Source organism: Podarcis liolepis, assembly GCF_965112155.1.
Source record: "Podarcis liolepis genome assembly, chromosome: 7".
Taxonomy (NCBI): domain Eukaryota; kingdom Metazoa; phylum Chordata; class Lepidosauria; order Squamata; family Lacertidae; genus Podarcis; species Podarcis liolepis.
The window spans coordinates 86,459,062-86,481,053 of NC_139561.1; the positions used below are offsets into that span (position 1 = coordinate 86,459,062).

General features: G+C 48.5%; 1 protein-coding gene and 1 long non-coding RNA gene across 3 annotated transcripts in view; one reads left to right on the top strand and one right to left on the bottom strand.

Moving 5' to 3' along the window:
- Positions 1-8,447, top strand: part of PRKD2 (protein kinase D2) — a 60,085-nt gene extending 51,638 nt beyond the window's left edge. For both annotated transcript variants that reach the window (XM_083515813.1, XM_083515814.1), the window contains exons 13-18: positions 374-480; positions 612-773; positions 1,467-1,565; positions 3,771-4,038; positions 5,192-5,277; positions 6,748-8,447. In XM_083515813.1, the coding sequence (XP_083371939.1) occupies positions 374-480; positions 612-773; positions 1,467-1,565; positions 3,771-4,038; positions 5,192-5,277; positions 6,748-6,966 (941 nt within the window). In that variant the 3' untranslated portion in view covers positions 6,967-8,447. The remainder of the gene's footprint in view (positions 1-373; positions 481-611; positions 774-1,466; positions 1,566-3,770; positions 4,039-5,191; positions 5,278-6,747) is intronic.
- The window catches only part of LOC310712738, a 279,033-nt gene that overhangs the window by 121,207 nt on the left and 135,834 nt on the right, over positions 1-21,992 (bottom strand). The window lies entirely within an intron of this gene.

Consider the following 21,992-nt stretch of genomic DNA (forward strand, 5'->3'; position numbering starts at 1 on the left):
GTACTATTTCTGGGTTAGCGGAGTCTGTAACCTGAAGCGTATGTAACCCCAGGTACCACTGTGCTGGACTGTATTTATGTCAAAATATTTCTGAAAAATAAAATTTATATAGAAAAAGGAATTTTGAGGGACTCCTTGTATTACCAGACTCTGGTCTACCTCAGCTGTCCGTCACACAGAGACAGCCAGGTGTTATTGGGCTCGGACTCCCAGTGTCGTAGCCCATCGGGATGATGGGAGTTTTAGCCATCATTTTGTTTGAGGGGCGGCTGCTGCTGACCTAAACCCAATGGTTGGGCCGGTACCATCTGCCTTCTGCCAGCCGGCAACAGCCCCTTCCTAAAATGTTGGCTTCCCTTCTTGACGCCCCCAGGGAAACACCGGAAGACGGGCCGGGACGTGGCGGTGAAAGTGATTGACAAGCTCCGCTTCCCCACCAAGCAGGAGAGCCAACTGCGCAACGAGGTCGCCATTTTGCAGGTGAGCGAGTGGCGGCGGCCATTTTGTGGGTGTTGTCGCGGGAGGGCTGGTGGGAAAAGGGGTCCCTTAAGTCCCTCTGAGCCTCATCCTGACACCTCACCTTGTCTCTCTTCTCGTCCCCCACCCCGCAGAGCCTGAGGCACGCCGGGATCGTGAACCTGGAGTGCATGTTCGAGACGCCGGAGAAAGTCTTTGTGGTGATGGAGAAGCTCCACGGAGACATGCTGGAAATGATCCTGTCTTCGGAAAAGGGCCGGCTGCCCGAGAGACTCACCAAGTTCCTCATCACGCAGGTAAGGAACATGCCAGTTAGCCTTGGTGATCATCTAATGGTTATTGGATGGATTTCTCCCCAAATTGATTTTTGAATTCTAAATATTCACATTTTATACTGTATTTTAAGCTGTTTTTTGTTGCATCAATTAAGTGTTTTAAATTGGCTGTTAGCCGCCCTGAGCCCTGTTTTCTGAACCAGGAAGGGCGGGGTATAAATAAAATTTTATTATTATTATTAAACATACACCTTCTAAAGCCAGAGAAGGTGCAAGTCAGCCAACACCCACCAGGTGGCAGCAGAGCCTTGCCTGAGGATGCGCTTCCCCTACAAATTTCGGGATTTGGGAAATCTGATATTTGCTAGCGATGCCTAAAGGGCAAAAGAGGAGCTTTTGCCTGGGGCTCTGAAAGCCGAAGGTGTGACCAGCCAGCAGCAAACAGAGACCAGCTTTCAGCAAATTTCAGACTACAACTCCCATCAGCCTCAGCGCGGATGGGAGTCGTAGTCCAAAAACATCTGGCAGGCACCAGTGTCGGGAAGGCTGTTGTAAAACATTGCAGTGGGCAAGAGACCCCAGGGACCTCTGTGATAATTCATGTCATGCAATCTGTGGGAAGCTGACGTGGGTAGAATCCTGACCGGCCAGGATTTGGTGGCTTTCTGCTCCTTGCCGCCTTTTGCCCCTCCTGTTTCCTTCTATTCCGCTCAGATCTTGGTGGCCTTGCGGCATCTGCATTTCAAGAACATCGTGCATTGCGACCTGAAACCCGAGAACGTCCTCTTGGCTTCGGCTGAGCCGTTCCCTCAGGTAAGGCTTCCTGTTCTGCGTCTGAGAAAGAGATGGATGCATCCCAAATGGCGTTCGGGATTTTAGAACGGAACCGCTCAAAACTGAGAGACCCAGGCAGTGTCCCTTAGTGGTTTTCTTAAAGATTCGTTTAGGGCAGGGCTGGGTCCCCATGGACCTCCAGATTTTTTTGCTGGATTGCAACTCCCATTGAAAGATGTCAAGTCCCTCAGGGCCCTAGTCTCTTGTGACAGAGTGTTCCACCAGGCCGGGGCCAGTGTTGAAAAGGCCCTGGCTTTGGTTGAAGCTAATCTAACTTCCTTAGGGTCCGGGACCTCTAGGGTGTTGCTATTTATGGACCTTTAATACAACATTAAAATAATGAAACATTAAAATATTAAAATGTAGCCTCATCACAGGAGGAGAAGGAAAAGAAAAAAGAAAGAGAGGGAGGGAATCAAATTGGCTCCAAGCCAAAGGCCAGGCGGAATAACTCTGTCTTACAGGCCCTGCAGAAAGAAATCAGATCCTGCAGGGCCCTGGTCTCATGAGGCAGAGCGTTCCACCAGGCCGGGGCCAGTGTTGAAAAGGCCCTGGCTCTGGTTGAAGCTAATCTAACTTCCTTAGGGTCCGGGACCTCTAGGGTGTTGCTATTTATGGACCTTAAGGTCTTCCGTGGGGCATACCAGGAGAGGCGGTCCTGTAGGTACGAGGGTCCTAGGACGTGAAGGGCTTTAAAGGTCAAAACCAGCACCTTAAATCTGACCCTTTACTCCACTGGGAGCCAATGCAGCTGGAAAAGCACTGGGTGAATATGCTCCCATGGCAGAGACCCTGTGAGGAGCCTCGCTGCAGCATTCTGCACCCGCTGGAGTTTCTGGGTCAGCTTCAAGGGCAGCCCCGCGTAGAGCGAATTACAGTAGTCAAGCCTGGAGGTGACCGTCGCATGGATCGCTATGGAGGGAACGTACTTTCATATGTGGTGGACTTGTAAAAGGCTAAAAGAGTATTGGGAAATGATCCATAATGGATTGGAAAAAATGTACTTCTCCCCACCCCCACCCCCAAAGCCAGAGTCCGTTCTCTTGGGGATAATTCAGATTGAAATTCCTAGGTGTCAAAAAAAGGTTATTTATGTATTCTACTACTGCGGCCCATGTTTTGTTAGCCCAAAAATAGAAAATGTGTGAGGTCCCCACTAAAGAGGAATGTCAGCTTAAGTTGACAGAATATGCACAACTGGCAGACTTAATATATAGAATAAGAGAACAAGAAGAACATACGTTTAAAGAAGACTGGAAAACATTTATTGAGTATATGGGAAATAATTGTGTATAGCTGAAAACGCTGGGAGCATTAAGATAAATTCGACAGTGTAAACAAGTTTTGGTGGATGCAATAATGGAATACTGAATGGTATCGTTTTTGTAAAATCTGCAAGGATTTATGATATGTAAAATGAACCGTGGAAAGAGAAGAAGGGAAGTCATTTATATCTTAAGGATGTAAAATGAGTATTTTAAATTGTAAAACAAAAAAATTGTGTGTGTGTGTATATATATATATATATATATATATATATATATATATATATATATATAGAATGTGAGCCACACAAAAAACCACTACATATAAATATAAAAGAGCTATTAAAAACATGCAGATAATTACAATAGAAACCGCACAACACCAGCCTATTCATTAAAAGCCGTCAGTTCCCAAAAGCGCGCTGTGATAAGAAAGTCTTCACCTGCTGACAAAAGGACAACAAGGAGGGAGCCATGTCTAACTCCTCTATGGAGGGAGTTCCAAAGTCTGGGAGCAGCCACCGAGAAGGCCCTGCCATTATCCTGTTGTTGTTGTTGATGATGATGATGTTGATTAAATTTGCATACCGTCCTTCATCCAAAGATCGCAGGGTGGTTCACAGCATAAAAATATACAGTGGCACCTCAGGTTACAGACTCCGCTAACCCAGAAATAGCACCTCGGTTTAAGAACTTTGCTTCAGGATAGGAACAGAAATCGGGCTCCAGCGGCGCGGCGGCAGCGGGAGGCCCCATTAGCTAAAGTGGTGCTTCAGGTCAAGAACAGTTTCAGGTTAAGTACGGACCCCCGGAACGAATTAAGTACTTAACCTGAGGTACCACTGTACATCGGAATGTGTTTTGCTGCGTCGCATGGCTGCCTGTGGATCGTAAGGTTCCTTGCTTTACAATCCCGTAGGTGAAGCTGTGCGACTTTGGCTTTGCCCGCATCATTGGCGAGAAGTCCTTCCGCCGCTCGGTCGTGGGCACCCCGGCCTACCTGGCGCCCGAGGTCCTGCTGAACCAAGGCTACAACCGCTCTCTGGACATGTGGTCGGTGGGAGTCATCATGTACGTCAGCCTCAGCGGCACCTTCCCGTTCAACGAAGACGAGGACATTAACGACCAGATCCAGAACGCCGCCTTTATGTACCCGGCGAACCCCTGGCGCCAGATCTCAGTTGGCGGTAACTATCCAAAGGAGCTTGGTGGGATGGGGAGAGTCTGCCCTCGGAAATTGGCTGGCTTTCTGCTATAGCCATACCTCATGTTACGGACGCTTCAGGTTACGTGTTTTTGGGTTGCGGACCGCGGGAAACCCGGAAGTACTGCAAGGGGTTACTTCCGGGTTTCGCCGCTTGCGCATGCGAATAATAATAATAATAATAATAATAATAATAATAATAATAATTTATTATTTGTACCCCGCCCATCTTGCTGGGCTTCCCCAGCCACTCTGGGTGGCTTCCAAAAAAAATTAAAATACTATACTACATCAAACATTAAAAGCTTCCCTAAACAGGGCTGCCTTCAGATGTCTTCTAAAAGTCTGATAGGTGTTCTTCTCTTTGACATCTGGTGGGAGGGCATTCCACAGGGCGGGCGCCACTACCGAGAAGGCCCTCTGCCTGGTTCCTTGTAACTTGGCTTCTTGCAGTGAGGGAACCGCCAGAAGGCCCTCGGAGCTGGACCTCAGTGTCCGGGTAGAATGATGGGGGTGGAGACGCTCTTTCAGGTATACTGGGCCGAGGCTGTTTGGGGTTTTAAAGGTCAGCACCAACACTTTGAATTGTGCTCGGAAATGTACTGGAAGCCAATGTAGGTCTTTCAAGACCGGTGTTATGTGCTCTCGGCGGCTGCTCCCAGTCACCGGTCTAGCTGCCACATTCTGGATTAATTGCAGTTTCCGGGTCTCCTTCAAAGGTAGCCCCACGTAGAGCGCATTGCAGTAGTCCAAGCGGGAGATAACCAGAGCATGCACCAGTCTGGCGAGACAGTCCACAGGCAGGGAGGGTCTCAGCCTGCGTACCAGATGGAGCTGGTAGACAGCCGCCCTCGACACAGAATTGACCTGCGCCTCCATGGACAGCTGTGAGTCCAGAATGACTCCCAGGCTGCGCACCTGGTCCTTCAGGGGCACAGTTACCCCATTCAGAAGCGCTAAATCATGCCAGCGCAGACACGGCGCTTCAGGATGTGAACGCTGCAGGTTGCGGACGTGCCTCTGTCACGGATTACGTCCGCAACCCGAGGTTCCACTGTACTTGGATTCCCAGCCGGATCCTGAAGGGTCTTCTCAGGTTCTGATAGCATTTCCTTTCTCCCTTTTCTCCTGCCCAGCCATTGATCTGATCAACAACCTCCTCCAGGTGAAGATGAGGAAACGTTACAGCGTTGATAAATCGCTCAGCCACTCTTGGCTACAGGTATGCAGAGATTGCGGATGCGGTCCAAACTCACCGTGGACCCTGCTGGCTAGGGATGATGGGCTTTGTAGTCCTAGACATCTGCAAGGCACCATGGTAGCTGCAGTATTTGATTTCAGGGCCACCTGGTCTGACATTCCTGCTGCTGCCATTGCTCTGGTTCCTGCAGCCTCTCCTTACGTTCTTCGCCCTTCTTGTGTTCTTAATGTGAATTTCTCCTAATATGTCTTCCCAAAGCAATTTTGCACTAACAGGAAGCAATTTTGTCCGTTGCATTTTTTCAGCGCACCTGTTAGACCAGGCTTCCTCAGCCTCGGCCCTCCAGATGTTTTGAGACTACAATTCCCATCATCCCTGACCACTCCTCCTGCTAGCTAGGGATCATGGGAGTTGTAGGCCAAAAACATCTGGAGGGCCGAGGTTGAGGAAGCCTGTGTTACACAGTCAAACCTCGGCTGTCGAACATCTTGGCTGCTGAATGTTTCGGAAGCCGAACGCCGACAAGCTGGAAGTAACTGCTTTGGTTTTTGAACGTTCCTCGGAACCCAAACAGCTTCTGAGGTGCACCAAACCTATTGGTGTTTTGCAACTTTTTGACTAGTTGCAGGACCTTAGCCAGACCTAGCAGAGTAAACGCAAAGTTCACGAAAGCAATTGGCAACTTGGCTGCAGACAGGATGGACGAAGCAGGAACCAGGAACTTGTAGTTAGGTGTTTATTATATACAGTGGACTATTTACAGGAACAGAACAGAACACGGATCTTTGACTAGCTCTCACACGACTCACGACTCTCAACTCCTACACTGACTCGTACTAACACAATTAGAAGGCCATTAATCATTCCTGTGAGAGAGCTTGACCAATCAGGGAGCTATCTCCATGCCTCTGTATCACCAGGCAGACTTACTCCTTCACATTGCCTTGGCTGTCGGCCAAACCCTAATTGACTCTGTGTGTGTAGCTGCACGTATGCAGATTCCCAACACATTTCTCATTTTTTTTTTCCAATTATATTTGCTGCCCTCCCTTTGATCCCCCCTTTTTTCAAACGTTTCAGAAGTCAAACGGACTTCTGGAACGGATTACATTCGAAAACCAAGGTAACCCTGACTCGGTTGGAGTGCTGCATTGCAAAATTCAGAGCGGTGCAAATTTCAACAGGTGGCTGCAATATTGCAGTTCCCGTCTCGTTTCGGGAAGCACGGATTGAGCAATTTGCCTCTGAATATCTCCCCATCCTTCGGTGTAACCCATGGCAGTGCACAGAGCAGGGGCGGCAGGAGTTTTTGGCCCTCCGGGCGTTGCTCAACTACAATTCCCAGCGCCCAGCAAGCGTGGCCAACGGTCAAGGGTGTCAGGAGTTGCATTTCAGCAACATCCGGAGGGCCACAGGCATAGAGAGCCACCGACAAGCATCCCCTTCAATTCACAGATTTACATTTCAGCTTCTTCTTCCTTCCCCTCCCAGGATTATCAAACATGGCTGGACCTGCGGGAGCTGGAAAGCAGGATGGGCGAACGCTACATCACCCACGAGAGCGATGACGCCCGGTGGGAGCAGTTTGCGGCCGAGCACAGCGTGCCATATCCTGACCACTTGCGGGTCCGGCGGCTGCAAGAGGAGGAGGACGAGCAGCAGCCAGAGGTGGACATGAAGGGCTTGACCGAGAGGGTCAGTGTGCTCTGAGCGCCTCCTGCTTATGGAAAGCTCAAATGAAGGATGGACAGGCACGCAGAATCTTGCACATGCCGTCGGCTCCGCCCCCTGGGGGCGGGGCCTTGATCTGAAGGAGGCGGCAGCTCCCCCTGCTGGCAGTGCCAGGGAAGATGCTCTCAGAACTTTGCTCCGCTTCACACCCCAAGTTCTCCGATTCCCTTATTTCGGGGGGCCATCATTGCGAGAGATCAGAAGCTGCCGAAGTAGAGGGAATGAACGTTGGGTGTCTTGGAACAGGCGGGGCGGGGGAATGAGCTGGGCATTGTTCAGGTGCCTAAGGAGGGCGTTGCAATTCTTGACGCAGGAATAAATGTTGGGGAGCCCCATCCATAGAGGTTGTGGGGGCGTGTTTAGGTTCTGACATCATCTTGTTCTCCCACTGTCAGGGGACTGGTTTCCAGTTTGGAACAGGATTATGTCTCTTGGGTCAGCCACAAAACTGACTTTGAATATTCCAGTGGAGCAAAAAGACTACCTCCATCCTCAGCTTTTAAAAGAGGTGGGCTCTGGAAAACCTCTCTCCAGCGACTTGCTCCCAAAACCTTGTTCTGCTCGGCAAACCTGGATTATTTTCTTTCTCCGACCCCCCCCCCCGGTCTCTGCCCCCCTCCCCGCCCCCAAAACGTCCCTCCCGCTCCATTCCTGTTTAAAAACTTGCCGCCTGAAACAACCCAGAAGGAAACAAGACTAGTCTCTTGTGCACGAGAGAGAGAGAGACAAAGCCGACTTTTCTTCTTCCAGCCCCAGAGTTAACGGCCAGCCTTGAGGACGGACATCTTGGCACCCAAGACCTTTGCAGCAGCCAGAGGCGATTCATTGAAAGGAGGGAAATCGCAAGAGGTGGTTTCCAGCTTCTCACTCACTTCTTAAAGGGGTGTGTGGTGTGTGTGTAGCCCTGGTGTCTGCCTCTTCTGAAATGACAGCTGTCTTTTGCGAGGCTCAAGTGAAACCAAGGATTAAAAACCTGATTTAGTTTCCGGGGGTTTTGAAAGAGGGGAGGGAATCACCTACAGAACAGCGGCGAGTGAAGCTTCCGCCTTCAGATGACCCTGTCCACATGTTGTGTGTCTTTGCCGCAGACAAAAGTCAGCCTAGATTATTGTGGTGTCTTCACACACACACACACACTTCCCAACTGGGACAAAGTCCTTGCCTGCCCAATATTGACAGGTCTGGAGCCACATCCGACTCCCCAGACCCTTGCGATTGGCTGCCTTCCTCCCCTGGCAGAGGACATCGTGTGTCTCCTGGACTATGCTCCTGGGTTTTCCGGCAAAAACAAGGCGCCTCCTTCTAGATCTGCAAGGATATCAGTCCTGCCTTAGCTCTGGACTCCCTTAACCTGGGCATCTGCAACGCCTTGAATGTCTCGTTTGGGGGGAAACGGGGTGGGAACCACCAAATGTTGTATTGTAAATAAAAATGCACCTGAAGCACAGCTTAAAACCAAATGCGCAGAGTGAGGCTCTTGTATTGCGCAAATGGGTTTGCGTGCTCCAATTATATCCATGTATTGACGGATCTACTAGATCAGAGAGTGGGGGGGGAGGGTTGCCTAGCCTGGGGCACAATTCCGGGTAGGTAGCACATGGCATGGGAAAAGTGGGCAAATATTTTTCTCCCTCTCACAATATTATTATTATCTGTGTCCAGGGCAGCTGTTTACCAGCTCCATCTGGTATGCAGGCTGAGACCCTACCTGCCCACAGACTGTCTCGCCAGAGTGGTGCATGCTCTGGTTATCTCCCGCTTGGACTACTGCAATGCGCTCTACGTGGGGCTACCTTTGAAGGTGACCCGGAAACTACAACTAATCCAGAACGCGGCAGCTAGACTGCTGACTGGGAGTGGCCGCTGGGACCACATAACACCGGTCTTGAAAGATCTACATTGGTTGAGGCTAATCTGACTTCCTTAGGGCACCTCTAGGGTGTTGCTATTTATGGACCTTAAGGGCCTCCACGGGGCATACCGGGAGAGGCGGTCCCGTAGGTACGAGGGTCCTAAAAGAGGACTGGGCAAATTCACAGAGGAGGTGAGGTCTGTGGATGGATACTGCATATAAAGGCCCTGCTCTGAATCTATAATCAGAGGCAGCAACAGTGTGACGCGGCAGCTAAAAAAGCCAATGCAATTCTGGGCTGCATCAATAGGAGTATAGCATCTAGATCAAGGGAAGTAATAGTGCCACTGTATTCTGCTCTGGTCAGACCTCACCTGGAGTACTGTGTCCAGTTCTGGGCACCACAGTTCAAGAAGGACACTGACAAACTGGAACGTGTCCAGAGGAGGGCAACCAAAATGGTCAAAGGCCTGGAAACGATGCCTTATGAGGAACGGCTAAGGGAGCTGGGCATGTTTAGCCTGGAGAAGAGGAGGTTAAGGGGTGATATGATAGCCATGTTCAAATATATAAAAGGATGTCACATAGAGGAGGGAGAAAGGTTGCTTTCTGCTGCTCCAGAGAAGCGGACACGGAGCAATGGATCCAAACTACAAGAAAGAAGATTCCACCTAAACATTAGGAAGAACTTCCTGAGAGTAAGAGCTGTTTGACAGTGGAATTTGCTGCCAAGGAGTGTGGTGGAGTCTCCTACTTTGGAGGTCTTTAAGCAGAGGCTTGACAACCATATGTCAGGAGTGCTCTGATGGTGTTTCCTGCTTGGCAGGGGGTTGGACTCGATGGCCCTTGTGGTCTCTTCCAACCCTATGATTCTTCCAACTCTATGATTCTATGCTTCTATGATTCTAACGCTTTGAATCCCAGCTGCTGGAAGCCATAGGAGGGGAAGGCTGCTCTCGTGCTTGAATTCTGCTTGGGGGTTTTCCCCACAGGCATCTAATCGGCCGGTGTGAGAACAGGATGCTGGACTGATAAGGCCATTAGCCGGACCCAGCCGGCTCTGTTCTTCTGGTTTGAAATGGAATGTGGCAGCTAACAGATTGAGGTTGAATCCTGACAAGACAGAAGTACTGTTTTTGGGGGACAGGAGGCGGGTGGGTGTGGAGGACTCCCTGGTCCTGAATGGGGTCACTGTGCCCCTGAAGGACCAGGTGCGCAGCCTGGGAGTCATTTTGGACTCACAGCTGTCCATGGAGGCGCAGGTCAATTCTGTATCCAGGGCAGTTGTCTACCAGCTCCATTTGGTACACAGGCTAAGACCCTCCCTGCCCGCAGACTGTCTCACTAGAGTGGTACATGCTCTGGTTATCTCTCACTTGGACTACTGCAATGCGCTCTATGTGGAGCTACCTTTGAAGGTGACCCGGAAACTGCAATTAATCCAGAATGTGGCAGCTAGACTGGTGACTGGGAGCAGCCGCCAAGACCACATAACACCAGTCCTGAGAGATCTGCATTGGCTCCCAGTACGTTTCCGAGCACAATTCAAAGTGTTGGTGCTGACCTTTAAAGCCCTAAACAGCCTTGGCCCAGTATACCTGAAGGAGCGTCTCCACCCCCATCGTTCAGCCCAGACACTGAGATCCAGCACCGAGGGCCTTCTGGCGGTTCCCTCGCTGCGAGAAGTGAGGTTACAGGGAACCAGGCAGAGGGCCTTCTCGGTAGTGGCGCCCGCCCTGTGGAACGCCCTCCCTCCAGATGTGAAGGAAATAAGCGGCTATCTTCTCTTTAAAAGACATCTGAAGGCAGCCCTGTTTAGGGAAGTTTTTAATATTTAATGCTGTATTGTTTTAACACTCGATTGGAAGCCGCCAAGAGTGGCTTCTGAAAAATGTTCAAAAACTGGAACACTTTTGGATTTTCAGCGTTTGGGAACCAAGGTGTTTGAGAACCACTGTATTAGTATTTGGGGGAGCCTGGAGAGGAATAAACAATATTTTGTTCCAATTTGTGTAAGCTGCCATGAGTCCTGATCTGGCCAAAAGGCAGGATATAAATTAACATCATGGCCATCATTCACTGTACTCTCTCTGGTGCCTGCGAAAAACATTCAGGTTTGGCTTAGAAAGCCAATGCTTAGAAAGTGGATGTAACTTTTAATCTTCCTTAGTATTTTAACTTCTGTGTGTTTTAAAGGAGGGTTGTTGATTTTTCTTGCTTTTTCTCTACCCCCCCTTTTTTTGTAATCCGCTTTGAGGTTTGTTTGGTGTGATTTTTTAAACAATCAATAGTGTATAAATTTTACATAATAAATAAATGAAGCCACTTTATCCGGAGGAGATGTGAGGGATAATGACTGGGGCTAATTGACGGGTTTGGCGTCGCAACATGTCCTGCTCAATTAGGGGTTAAATGAATGAAGTAAGAGCTAATTTGGGGTGGGGTTAACAATCAATTTAATTGGGTAATTTGGGTGGGGAATTGGCTGGCTCGCCTTTTGTGACTTTTAAATTCCACATTCGCGCATCGACACAGCAACGAGCGTGTGTCAGTTTTATGCAAATGTTATCTGTGAGCCCACATCTTTTAAAGTACAGTGGTAGCTCGGTTTACAAACTTAATATGTTCCGGAAGTCCAAAGCATTCTTAAACCAAGGCGCGCTTTCCCATAGAAAGTAATGGGAAATGGATTAATCCGTTCCAGACGATGAAAAACAACCCCTAAAACAGCAACTTAACGAGACCATTGATCCATAAAATGAAGGCAATAATCAATATACTGTACAGTGGTGCCCCGCAAGACGAATGCCGCGCAAGATGGAAAACCCGCTAGACGAAAGGGTTTTCCGTTTTTGAGCTGCTTCGCAAGACGAATTTCTCTATGGACTTGCTTCGCAAGACGAAAACGTCTTGTGAGTGTTCCGATTTTCCCCCCGCTTCCCCCCCTTTTTCTAAGCCGCTAAGCCGCTAATAGCCTTTTAGCCGCTAAGCCGCTAAGCCTTTAATAGCTGCTAATCCGCTAAACCGCTAATAGCACTAATCCGCTAAGCCGCTAATAGGGTTGCTTCGCAAGACGAAAAAACCGCTAGATGAAGAGACTCGCGGAACGGATTATTTTTGTCTTGCGAGGCACCACTGTACTATAAAATAAATAAGACATTATTGTAGATGATAAAAATTAAAATTTATTTTTTTCCCTTACGTGCACTGATGATAGTCATTGTTTGGATGGGGGGGCTTTTATCCATTTCCGCAGTCACACAATCAATCAGTAGCTGAACAGTCACAAAAACAAGTCACAAAAATGAGGTCACAAGCCACAGTCACAAAAACGAAGTCACAAGCCAGTCCTATAAAATGAAGAACAAGTCACAGTAAAAAAAAAAGAAAAAGCCACACAAACAAAAATGTAAAAAATAGCAAAAACAAAAGCTCCAAATATCACCTGTATGTTGTGTGGGTTCTCAGGACTCCACAGCCAACAGACTCAACAGGAAGCCTCTGACTGGCAGCGGGGGACTCAATTTACAAATGGAAGACACTCAAAAGGAAGCAAAACATGTTCTGCTTCCAAGGAAATGTTCACAAACCAAAACACCTACTTCCGCGTTTGCAGCGTTCTCAATCCAAGTTGTTCATAAACTAAGCTGTTCTTAAACCAAGGTACCACTGTGCCAAATTTGTTCCTGCACTGGGGAGCTGGACTGTGCTTTAAATACCCCCAGAAAACCACACTTGCTACATTAGAAATCAGCACAGGTGTTGACTCTGTTTGTACCTGTTCCAAGCTGAAAGTAGGCGCACCCTGCAGCCTAGGTCTTTGAGTAATCATTTATTGTTTTGCTTATTTATTCGCTTTATTCCATTTATACCCCAAGCTTAAGGTTTGGTGTACATGCTTCGGCCCTTCCTCATTTTTTAAAAAAAATCATTTTTATTTGATTTTCCAATACAAAATTAGTTTAAAAATTCAAATACATATTCATGTACAGAGATTCCTCCAAATCTCAGGACTCCCCACCCCCTCCCTGGAGTCTCAATTTGAACATTTAAAAGTGCACCTTCTTTCAAACTCTAACCCATATTTTCCATGGTAATTGTTACACTACAAGTGAAATCAAAATCCTGCCACTGTTTCCATCTGCTTACAGTGGTCTCTTGTTTATTTATTTATTTTTGTTGTAGTATTTATTTTTTACAGAATAATACTTTATTTAGAATTCAACAATAACAAAGGGGAAAAACCCACAGTAATTGCTACATCAATTCATTACAATTAACTGATTTCAACAACATATAAATAGAAAAATTACACAACATCACTTTTAACTTGCTGAAGTTTTCATATTACATTTTTATCTATTTCTTTACAAATCGAAACGAGAAAGACCAAGAAAGGAGGCACAAAAAAGGGGGGGAGGGAGAAGAAGAGGGGGAAATGGTCTCTTAGACAACCTTAAAAAATTCCCCATTCTTTTGTAACATTTTTGTCCTCTGGCTTCCTGAGTTTTCCAATCAGATTTGCCATTTCGGCATAGTCCGTCAGCTTGGTTTGCCATTCTACTCTGGTAAGGACCTCCCCTTCTCAGGGGCGGAGCTTCAAGCTCTGGCGGGGGCGGAGCACAGAGAGCAGGTGGGGGCATGGCTGGCGGCATCCCGGGGGGCATGGCGTGTTGCTCGCTTGGCCGTGATGAGCGTCCCGGGGGCATGGTGCGCCACCTGCAGGGGAGTCATGGCTGTCAACTTTCAGATTTGAAAATAAGGGATCAGCAGCCTCAAAAATAAGGGATCAGCAGCCTCACCTGTCCCAGGCACTCCTTTCTTCCACTGCCTCCCGCAGTTTGGTCAAACTCATGCTGGTAGCTTCGAGAACACTGTCCCACCATCTCGTCCTCATGGTTCAATGTTACTAGTGAGCAAAGTTACCCAGTCAGGATTTGAATCTTGGTCCTAACTTCTGGGGTTAAGTTTCGATTTAGCTGTCAATTAATACTGACAACTATATTAATACTGACAATAAATCCTGCCAACCTAGCAGTTCAAAAGCACGTCAAAGTGCAAGTAGATAAATAGGTACCACTCCGGCGGGAAGGTAAATGGCGTTTCCGTGCGCTGCTCTGGTTCCCCAGAAGCGGCTTAGTCATGCTGGCCACATGACCCGGAAGCTGTACGCTGGCTCCCTCGGCCAATAAAGCGAGATGAGCGCCGCAACCCCAGAGTCGGTCACAACTGGACCTAATGGTCAGGGGTCCCTTTACCTTTTAATACTGACAAACCATATCTCCCATTCATATCTTATATCCTCTTGTGAAGCTCTCAGATCCGCTTGTGAAGTACTGACCTCACCACATCCCGTGTTAAAAAAATCCCATGTTAATTGCACATTGTGTGAAGGTAAGTGTGTGAAGCTACAGCATTCCTACTATCAGCTTAAGTGACACATTCTCTCTCTCTCTCTCTCTCTCTCTCTCTCTCTCTCTCTCTCTCACACACACACACACACACAGTAGAGCCCCTCTGAGCCAAAGCACCAAAGGCAGAAAGCCCAGCCAGCAGCCAAACGAAGCCTCAAGCGGTGGTTCCCACAGCGCAGCAACCCAGCAAAGGGGATGCAGCAAGGAAAACCACCGTCACCTCTCTGCTGGGAAGCGCTGAGCAAAGGCGACTCCCCAGGCAATGCGGCCGATTTGATTGGCACAAGGCATGCAAGCTCCACCCCCAGTCATTCTTAGACTCCTTATTGGGTGAGCAACGCAGCCAAGCAACACAGTTGGAGCCTCCCTCCTCCCTGGCCGGCAGGGAGGGAGGGAGAGGAGCTGGTTCCTTTGAAACCCGGGAAATTTAAGGGACATCCTCAATAAGGGACAGCAGCGGGACACGGCGCTGGGATAAGGGAGTTTCCCGCCAAATAAGGGAAGGTTGACCCCTGTTCCTCTGCCAGTGCCCCTTCCTCATTTAACCTCCTCCCCAACCAGTGAAAACTCTGGTGGACTTCCACCAGGACTTCATAAAATCAAAATAAAACCACAAGCTCTTTTGGAAATGCAGAAAACTGATCTTAAGACAGGGAGCAGGGCGAAATTAGAAAGCGAGAGGCGCTGAAAGGAACAGATTTGCCTGTTCCAAGACATGCATTCAGAGACTGCGGTTGCCGTTCATGTCCGCTCAGTCATTCCTAGGCAGCTCTCCTTGCATGCCAGCCCCAGTGGATAATTGGCTTTTTTCTCGGCTTGAATCATTCTAGAAAGTTCCACAAAGGCAGTTTCTCACTTTCTGCCTCTCTGCTTTTCCACCCTGCGGTTCCTTTAGAGCAGGGGTCAGCAAACTTTTTCAGCAGGGGGCCAGTCCACTGTCCCTCAGACCTTGTGGGGGCCGGACTATATCTTTTGGGGGGAAATGAACAAATTCCTATGCCCCACAAATAACCCAGAGATGCATTTTCAATAAAAGAACACATTCTACTCATGTAAAAACACCAGGCAGGCCCCACAAACAACCTGTATACCTGAAGGAGCGTCTCCACCCCCATCGTTCAGCTCGGACACTGAGATCCAGCGCCAAGGGCCTTCTGGAGGTTCCCTCATTGCAAGAAGTGAGGTTACAGGGAACCAGACAGAGGGCACGCCCTGTGGAACGCCCTCCCTTCAAATGTGAAGGAAATAAGGAGCTATCCTATCTTTAAAAGACATCTGAAGGCAGCCCTGTTTAGGGAAGTTTTTAATATTTAATGCTGTATTGTTTTTAACACTCGATTGGGAGCCACCCAGATTGGCTGGGGAAACTCAGCCAGATGGGCGGGGTATAAATAATAATAATAATAATAATAATAATAATAATAATAATAATAATAATTATTATTATTATTATTCTCCAGAGATGCATTTAAAATAAAAGCACACATTTTACTCATGTAAAAACACACTGATTCTCAGATCATCCGCGGATCGGATTTAGAATGCGATTGGGCCGAATCCGGCCACTGGGCCTTAGTTTGCCTACCCATGCTTTAGAGGGATATCGCTCATCAGTTAAGGGGTGAGTGTTGGCCTGTTTCCTGCAGGGCCAACTGTTAAAGGAGAAATCTGAGGGCTCCCTTGGACAAAAAAACAAGGACACGCCAGGAATACCAGAGCAAAACAGCAGCCAGTAGGCTTGGTCTTTATTGAAGACTGTCGCGACAGGACTCCCACCTGTCACAAGGTGGAACAAGATGGAAGCCCAGAACAAAAGAAGACCCCGTTTATTAGTTACTAATCCCCCAAACTACATCCCTAGAATTACATCACAACTACATCATGACTACATCATTGACACATCACAAAAGGAGGAGTTGAGGGAGGAGTTGTGGAGGTAACCTGAGTATCTTGTCACCTGGCTGGTTCCTCCTTTCCCCCTCCCCATGAGTCATTTCCAGAGGACAAAGGGGAGATGGGAGTTTTCTGCCCCCAGAGGGAAGATCTGATCATTGTCCATGTTCCAGTCCATGTTGAATCCACTCCCATATGCAAGTCCTTTGTGACCTTGATGGTCTTCTGTCTGGGACCATCAAGGTTGTCATGCCAACTGGGCAGGGCCTCCTGTGTATGTGCTGGTATGCTCAAGGGCTTATGGCTGCCCTTTATCAAACCTTCCCCATTTTGTAGTCCTTCCTTCATGGAGTAAAATAAAAGTGGAACGGTGCAGATCCGATGTATGGTTGATTTTCTATGAATTTATAACAGAAGCGTAGCGTATGTCGTGTGTGTGTGTGTGTGTGTGTGTGTGTGTGTGTCGAGTTTGTACAAACTGAATGATGGGGGGAAGGGTTCCTGCGACACAGCGAGGCGACCACAGCTCGCCTACGAGGTACTTGTGCGACTCTCTGAAAACGGGCAGGTCTTTAGCGGCCAGCAGAGAAGCCAACTCAACAGGCAGCAGCCTTTTGTAAGGACAGCATACCTGAGGGCTGCCAGTTGGTGGGCAGGCCATGCGACTCACACACGGCTCCACCTTCCAATGGAGGCGAATGGCCAAGGGCTCGGGGCGGCCAACACCCAGCATCCGCCGCCTGAAGCAGATGCCTCACACTAGCTAATAGTAGGGCCGGTCTTCCTGGCTGAGTCCTGGAGCCTGGCTCTAAATTCAAGACACTGCCTGGGTTCACCTCACGTTGGGCTGACAATGTTTGCAGATGTCAGTGACAGCGCACAGATTATCAGGTGTGGAGCTGAGTGCGTCACGGGCCTCTGGGAAGTCCCTCTTTCCGCAGTGCAAATGACGTGCATTTGTGTGTGTGAAAATCTCAGCTTTTAGAATCTCACCAGCTCAACTATTAATAGTGGCAGTAGTCTCTCTCTATCTCTCCCTCTCCCTCTCTCTCTTTCTCATCTCTCTGTCTGCTGGCTGCTATCGCAGAGTCGGGTGCAACTGCCTGTGTCTCAGAAAGCGAGAAGAAGAGAAGAAGAAGAAGAGTTTGGATTTGATATCCCGCTTTATCACTCCCCGAAGGAGTCTCAAAGCGGCTAACATTCTCCTTTCCCTTCCTTCCCCACAACAAACACTCTGTGAGGTGAGTGGGGCTGAGAGACTTCAGAAAAGTGTGACTGGCCCAAGGTCACCCAGCGGCTGCATGTGGAGGAGCGGAGACGTGAACCCGGTTCCCCAGATTACGAGTCCACCACTCTTAACCACTACACCACACTGGCTCTCCCAGTGCGGACATCTCCTGGGCACCCTCTCTTCTTTCAGGGGAGCCCAAAGATGTGTCTGGATTACACCAATGCCAGCCCTGCCCTTTCAGGTGGGGCAAACAGCAGCTCCCCAGACGCACCACTTTTGAGTGGTAAGTACGTGATCACACACACACACACACACACACACACACACACACACACACCAATTTACAGAACTTTAATATCAAAAGAAAAAACAGAGGAAAGGGGAGAAATAGTTTTTAAAAGAATAAGAAAAGTTTTCACAATTGCCAGTGAAGAAGCCTAGGATACAGTTATGTGATTTACTAAGATGATCATAATACAGATGCTTTGGGTTGCGCGCTTTCGGGTTGCACACCGTGCCAAACCCCCAAGTACCGGAACGGGTTACTTCCAGGTTTCAGCGCTTGCGCAGAAGTGCTAAATCGCGTTTTGCGCATGCGCAGAAGCGCTGAATCACAACCTGCGCGTGTGCAGACGGGCGGGTGGCGAACATGCCTCCTGCATGGATCACGTTCACAACCCGAGCGACCACGTAGTAGTAGTAGTAATAATAATAATAATAATAATAATAATAATAATAATAATAATAATAATAATTGTCAGAGCTGCCCTAGGTCCCAGCTCCCAAAGGACCAACGCCAGTTCGTTGTTTTATACAAAAGTCTTTATTGAAGTTCAGTTTCGCTTTCACAGCCGCAGCGTGCAGCTCTACGTCTGAAACTCTAGACCGCTGAAGCTCTGTCTGAGTCTCCTCCCCCCAGACACCAGTTTAAGACTCTAGCCTTGCCCCACCTCTTCCTCTGCTCTTTCCTCCTCTGGTTCCGCCTGTCAGCTGGGGTCTCGCCCTTCCTAGACTCTTCTGACGCTGATTCCCCTGAGTCTTCCCCCTGCCTCCGGCGGGCTTTAGGACCTGGTTCCCAATCCGGGTTTTCTGCTGTCCCACACGCCTCTACATTTGAACTTGGCGCGCGCGCCCAGCCGGCAACCTTCCTCCTGACCGTTACACTGCTCCTGTCACTGCTTCCCCCTTTGGGGGGGGCTAGCTGGACCTGACCTCCCCTCCGTTCCCCCACTCTCCGATGGAGGCGTGGTCAGCCCTGACTCATCTTCTCTCCCTGCTGGAGGAGACGCTGGCCCTGACACATGGGACCCTTCCCCCCCACTACGCTCTGGTGGGGAAGCTGGTCCTGATCTCCTGCTGCTGCTTTGGGAGTCCCCGCTGGCCCCTTGTTTCTGGTGTGTCCCCCCTGGGACCCCCCTTGCTCTGACCATCGGCGCCTCCTTCTGGGAATCTCCTGATTCGCTGGAGAAGCTCATGGAATCTCTCGGGTCACTGTCATACTCCCCTACGCTGCCCTCAGATTCTTCCCCTTCGCTCTCCATTTCCTCTCTCCCCTGTGCCTCCGTCCCTGAGCCCCTGACAATAATAATAATCAACAATAATACAACAAGTAAAACATAGCAAGAGAAGAAGGATGCATCATCTATAATTACAATGGGTTTGTGGGCTCAACTAATTTTTATCTTGAAAAAGATGAAAAAATAACCTTGGGCTGCATTAAATCCAGACACTGGCATTGACCAGTAGGACCTGATGCTCCTGAGAAGCTGTGTTCGTGTATACAGTGGTACCTTGGTTCTCCTATGCCCCCCACAAATAACCCAGAGATGCATTTTGAATAAAAGGACACATTCTACTCATGTAAAAACACACTGATTCCCGGACCATCCGTGGGCTGGATTGAGAAGGTGATTGGGCCGCATCCGGCCCATGGGCCTTAGGTTGCCTACCCCTGGTTAAGACCCTCCTGTTTATCCAAGGCTTTAGAGGCAGCTAGTACTAGTTTTTGTTGTTTTATACTTCATATTATATTTCTACTTATAGTCCGCCTTTCTTCCAAGGAGCTCAATGAGGCATGCATTGTTTTCCTGTTTTATCCTCACAACGACCCTGCAAAGTAGGCGAGGCTGAGAGCCGGTGCCTGGTCCAGGGTCACCCAGTGAGTTTCCTTAAAGGGAAGCTTTCTTCAGCATTGATAATATTACTAGCGTCCTAATCTTGAGACACCCCCAAGAAATCTTGGCTCCCATTCTCTGGCCACTAAACTTTCCCAACTTGGCAGGGCAAGGGACTCTAGGGAACGGGTGGCACAGGGATGTTGGTGTATCTGTTATTGAGTCCCCGGCAGTTAATCATGGCCCTTTTGCGGGGCATCCATCAGCTGGCTGCAGCGGTTGGCACGGGAAGAGCAAGGGAAAGGGAAGGAATCTGCCTCAGCCGCTGTTTGAATTAACAATTAGCAGAGCTGAGCAAAACTGAGAGTGGTTAACCCAGCAAATAGCTCTCCACATCCCAAACCACCACCTGACAAGTTTGGGGCTTTTTAGGGGGATGCACAAGGTACTGAGCACCCCCACATTCTCAGCTCAACCCTATAGCTAGGATTGAGCTCACATTTTAATGGTAAACCTGTGTAGCCCACACTTTCTTCTTTTTTTAAAATAATTTTTATTAACCGGCCAATCAAATCAAATTAAATCACATCACATAAATTCCGAATTACAAAGCCGAATTTTAAATTTTGTTGGGGGGACCCATATTTCAAGATCCGAAGGGGGATTCTGATCATCTTCTTAGAATCATAGAATCATAGAGTTGGAAGAGACCACAAGGGCCATCAAGTCCAACCCCCTGCCAAGCAGGAAACACCATCAGAGCACTCCTGACATATGGTTGTCAAGCCTCTGCTTAAAGACCTCCAAAGGAGGAGACTCCACCACACTCCTTGGCAGCAAATTCCACTGTCAAACAGCTCTTACTGTCAGGAAGTTCTTCCTAATGTTTAGGTGGAATCTTCTTTCTTGTAGTTTGGATCCATTGCTCCGTGTACGCTTCTCTGGAGCAGCAGAAAACAACCTTTCTCCCTCCTCTATGTGACATCCTTTTATATATTTGAACATGGCTATCATATCACCCCTTAACCTCCTCTTCTCCAGGCTAAACATGCCCAGCTCCCTTAGCCGTTCCTCATAAGGCATTGTTTCCAGGCCTTTGACCATTTTGGTTGCCCTCCTCTGGACACGTTCCAGTTTGTCAGTGTCCTTCTTGAACTGTGGTGCCCAGAACTGGACACAGTACTCCAGGTGAGGTCTGACCAGAGCAGAATACAGTGGCACTATTACTTCCCTTGATCTAGATGCTATACTCCTATTGATGCAGCCCAGAATTGCATTGGCTTTTTTAGCTGCCGCGTCACACTGTTACTGCATTAATGTCCAAATCAGTCCAAATCAGTCCAAACAGATTTCTCCTCCCAGACTCAAGACCTCCGACAGAACTTTCCAATATGGCAACGGCATTTTTAACTGCGTCATTCGAAAGCTCTTATACATTCCACGCTCTTCTTAAAACATGCTTTGGTTTGAAAGTTTATCTCCACACAGCCTTAAATCCACACTTTATTTTTGTTTTGTTAGAGTGTTTATTAATTTTCCAATAAAAAACATCCAATTAACGTATCAAATCATAATCCAATAAAAATAAAAAAGATCAAATTGTCTCCCGGATTGTAATTTTGATTTTATGACTTCCCACAGTCAGAACGTCAAAGCATATCCAAATCTCAGTCCTGCCTCTCATGATGTTTCCATATCCGATTTTATCTCTCCATAGTCCACACTTTCTGAAAGAACCAGCAGACCAGAATGCCCGACATCCTTTGAAATCGCAAAATGGCATCCCATTGCCTTGCCACTTAGTCTTGGCAGCCTAGAGAGCACAGAGCCAGGGATGGACAGCCCATGCCTCTCCAGATGTTTCTGGACTACATCCCCCATCATGCCCCTGTCCATCGGTTACGCTTTCTTGCAGGGGCTGCTGGGAGTTGGAACACAGCAATATCTGGAGGGCCGCAGGTCCCCTATCCCAGACATGGAGGAAAAGAAGAGCCCTTCCTGCCCTGATGAGACACAATCATAGAGTGGGAAGGGACCCCCAGGGTCATCTAGTCCAACGTGGAAATCTTTTGGCCAACGTGGGGCTTGAACCCACAGCCCTGAGATTGAGAGTCTCATGCTCAACCAACTGAGCCATCCCCTTTCATCCAATCCAAGGACGTCAAGGTGGTGTATATGGTGTTCTTCCTTCCAACAACCCTGTGAGGGCCAGATACCCAGCTCTACCTCTCTATTAAATCGGAACCAGTGAAGGTCCTGTGTGAGTGTCTGGAGGCAGTTGGAGGATGGATGGTGGCTAATAGATTGAGGTTGAATCCTGAGGAATGGCTAAGGGAGCTGGGCATGTTTAGCCTGGAGAAGAGGAGGTTAAGGGGTGATATGATAGCCATGTTCAAATATATAAAAGGATGTCACATAGAGGAGGGAGAAAGGTTGTTTTCTGCTGCTCCAGAGAAGCGGACACGGAGCAATGGATCCAAACTACAAGAAGGAAGATTCCA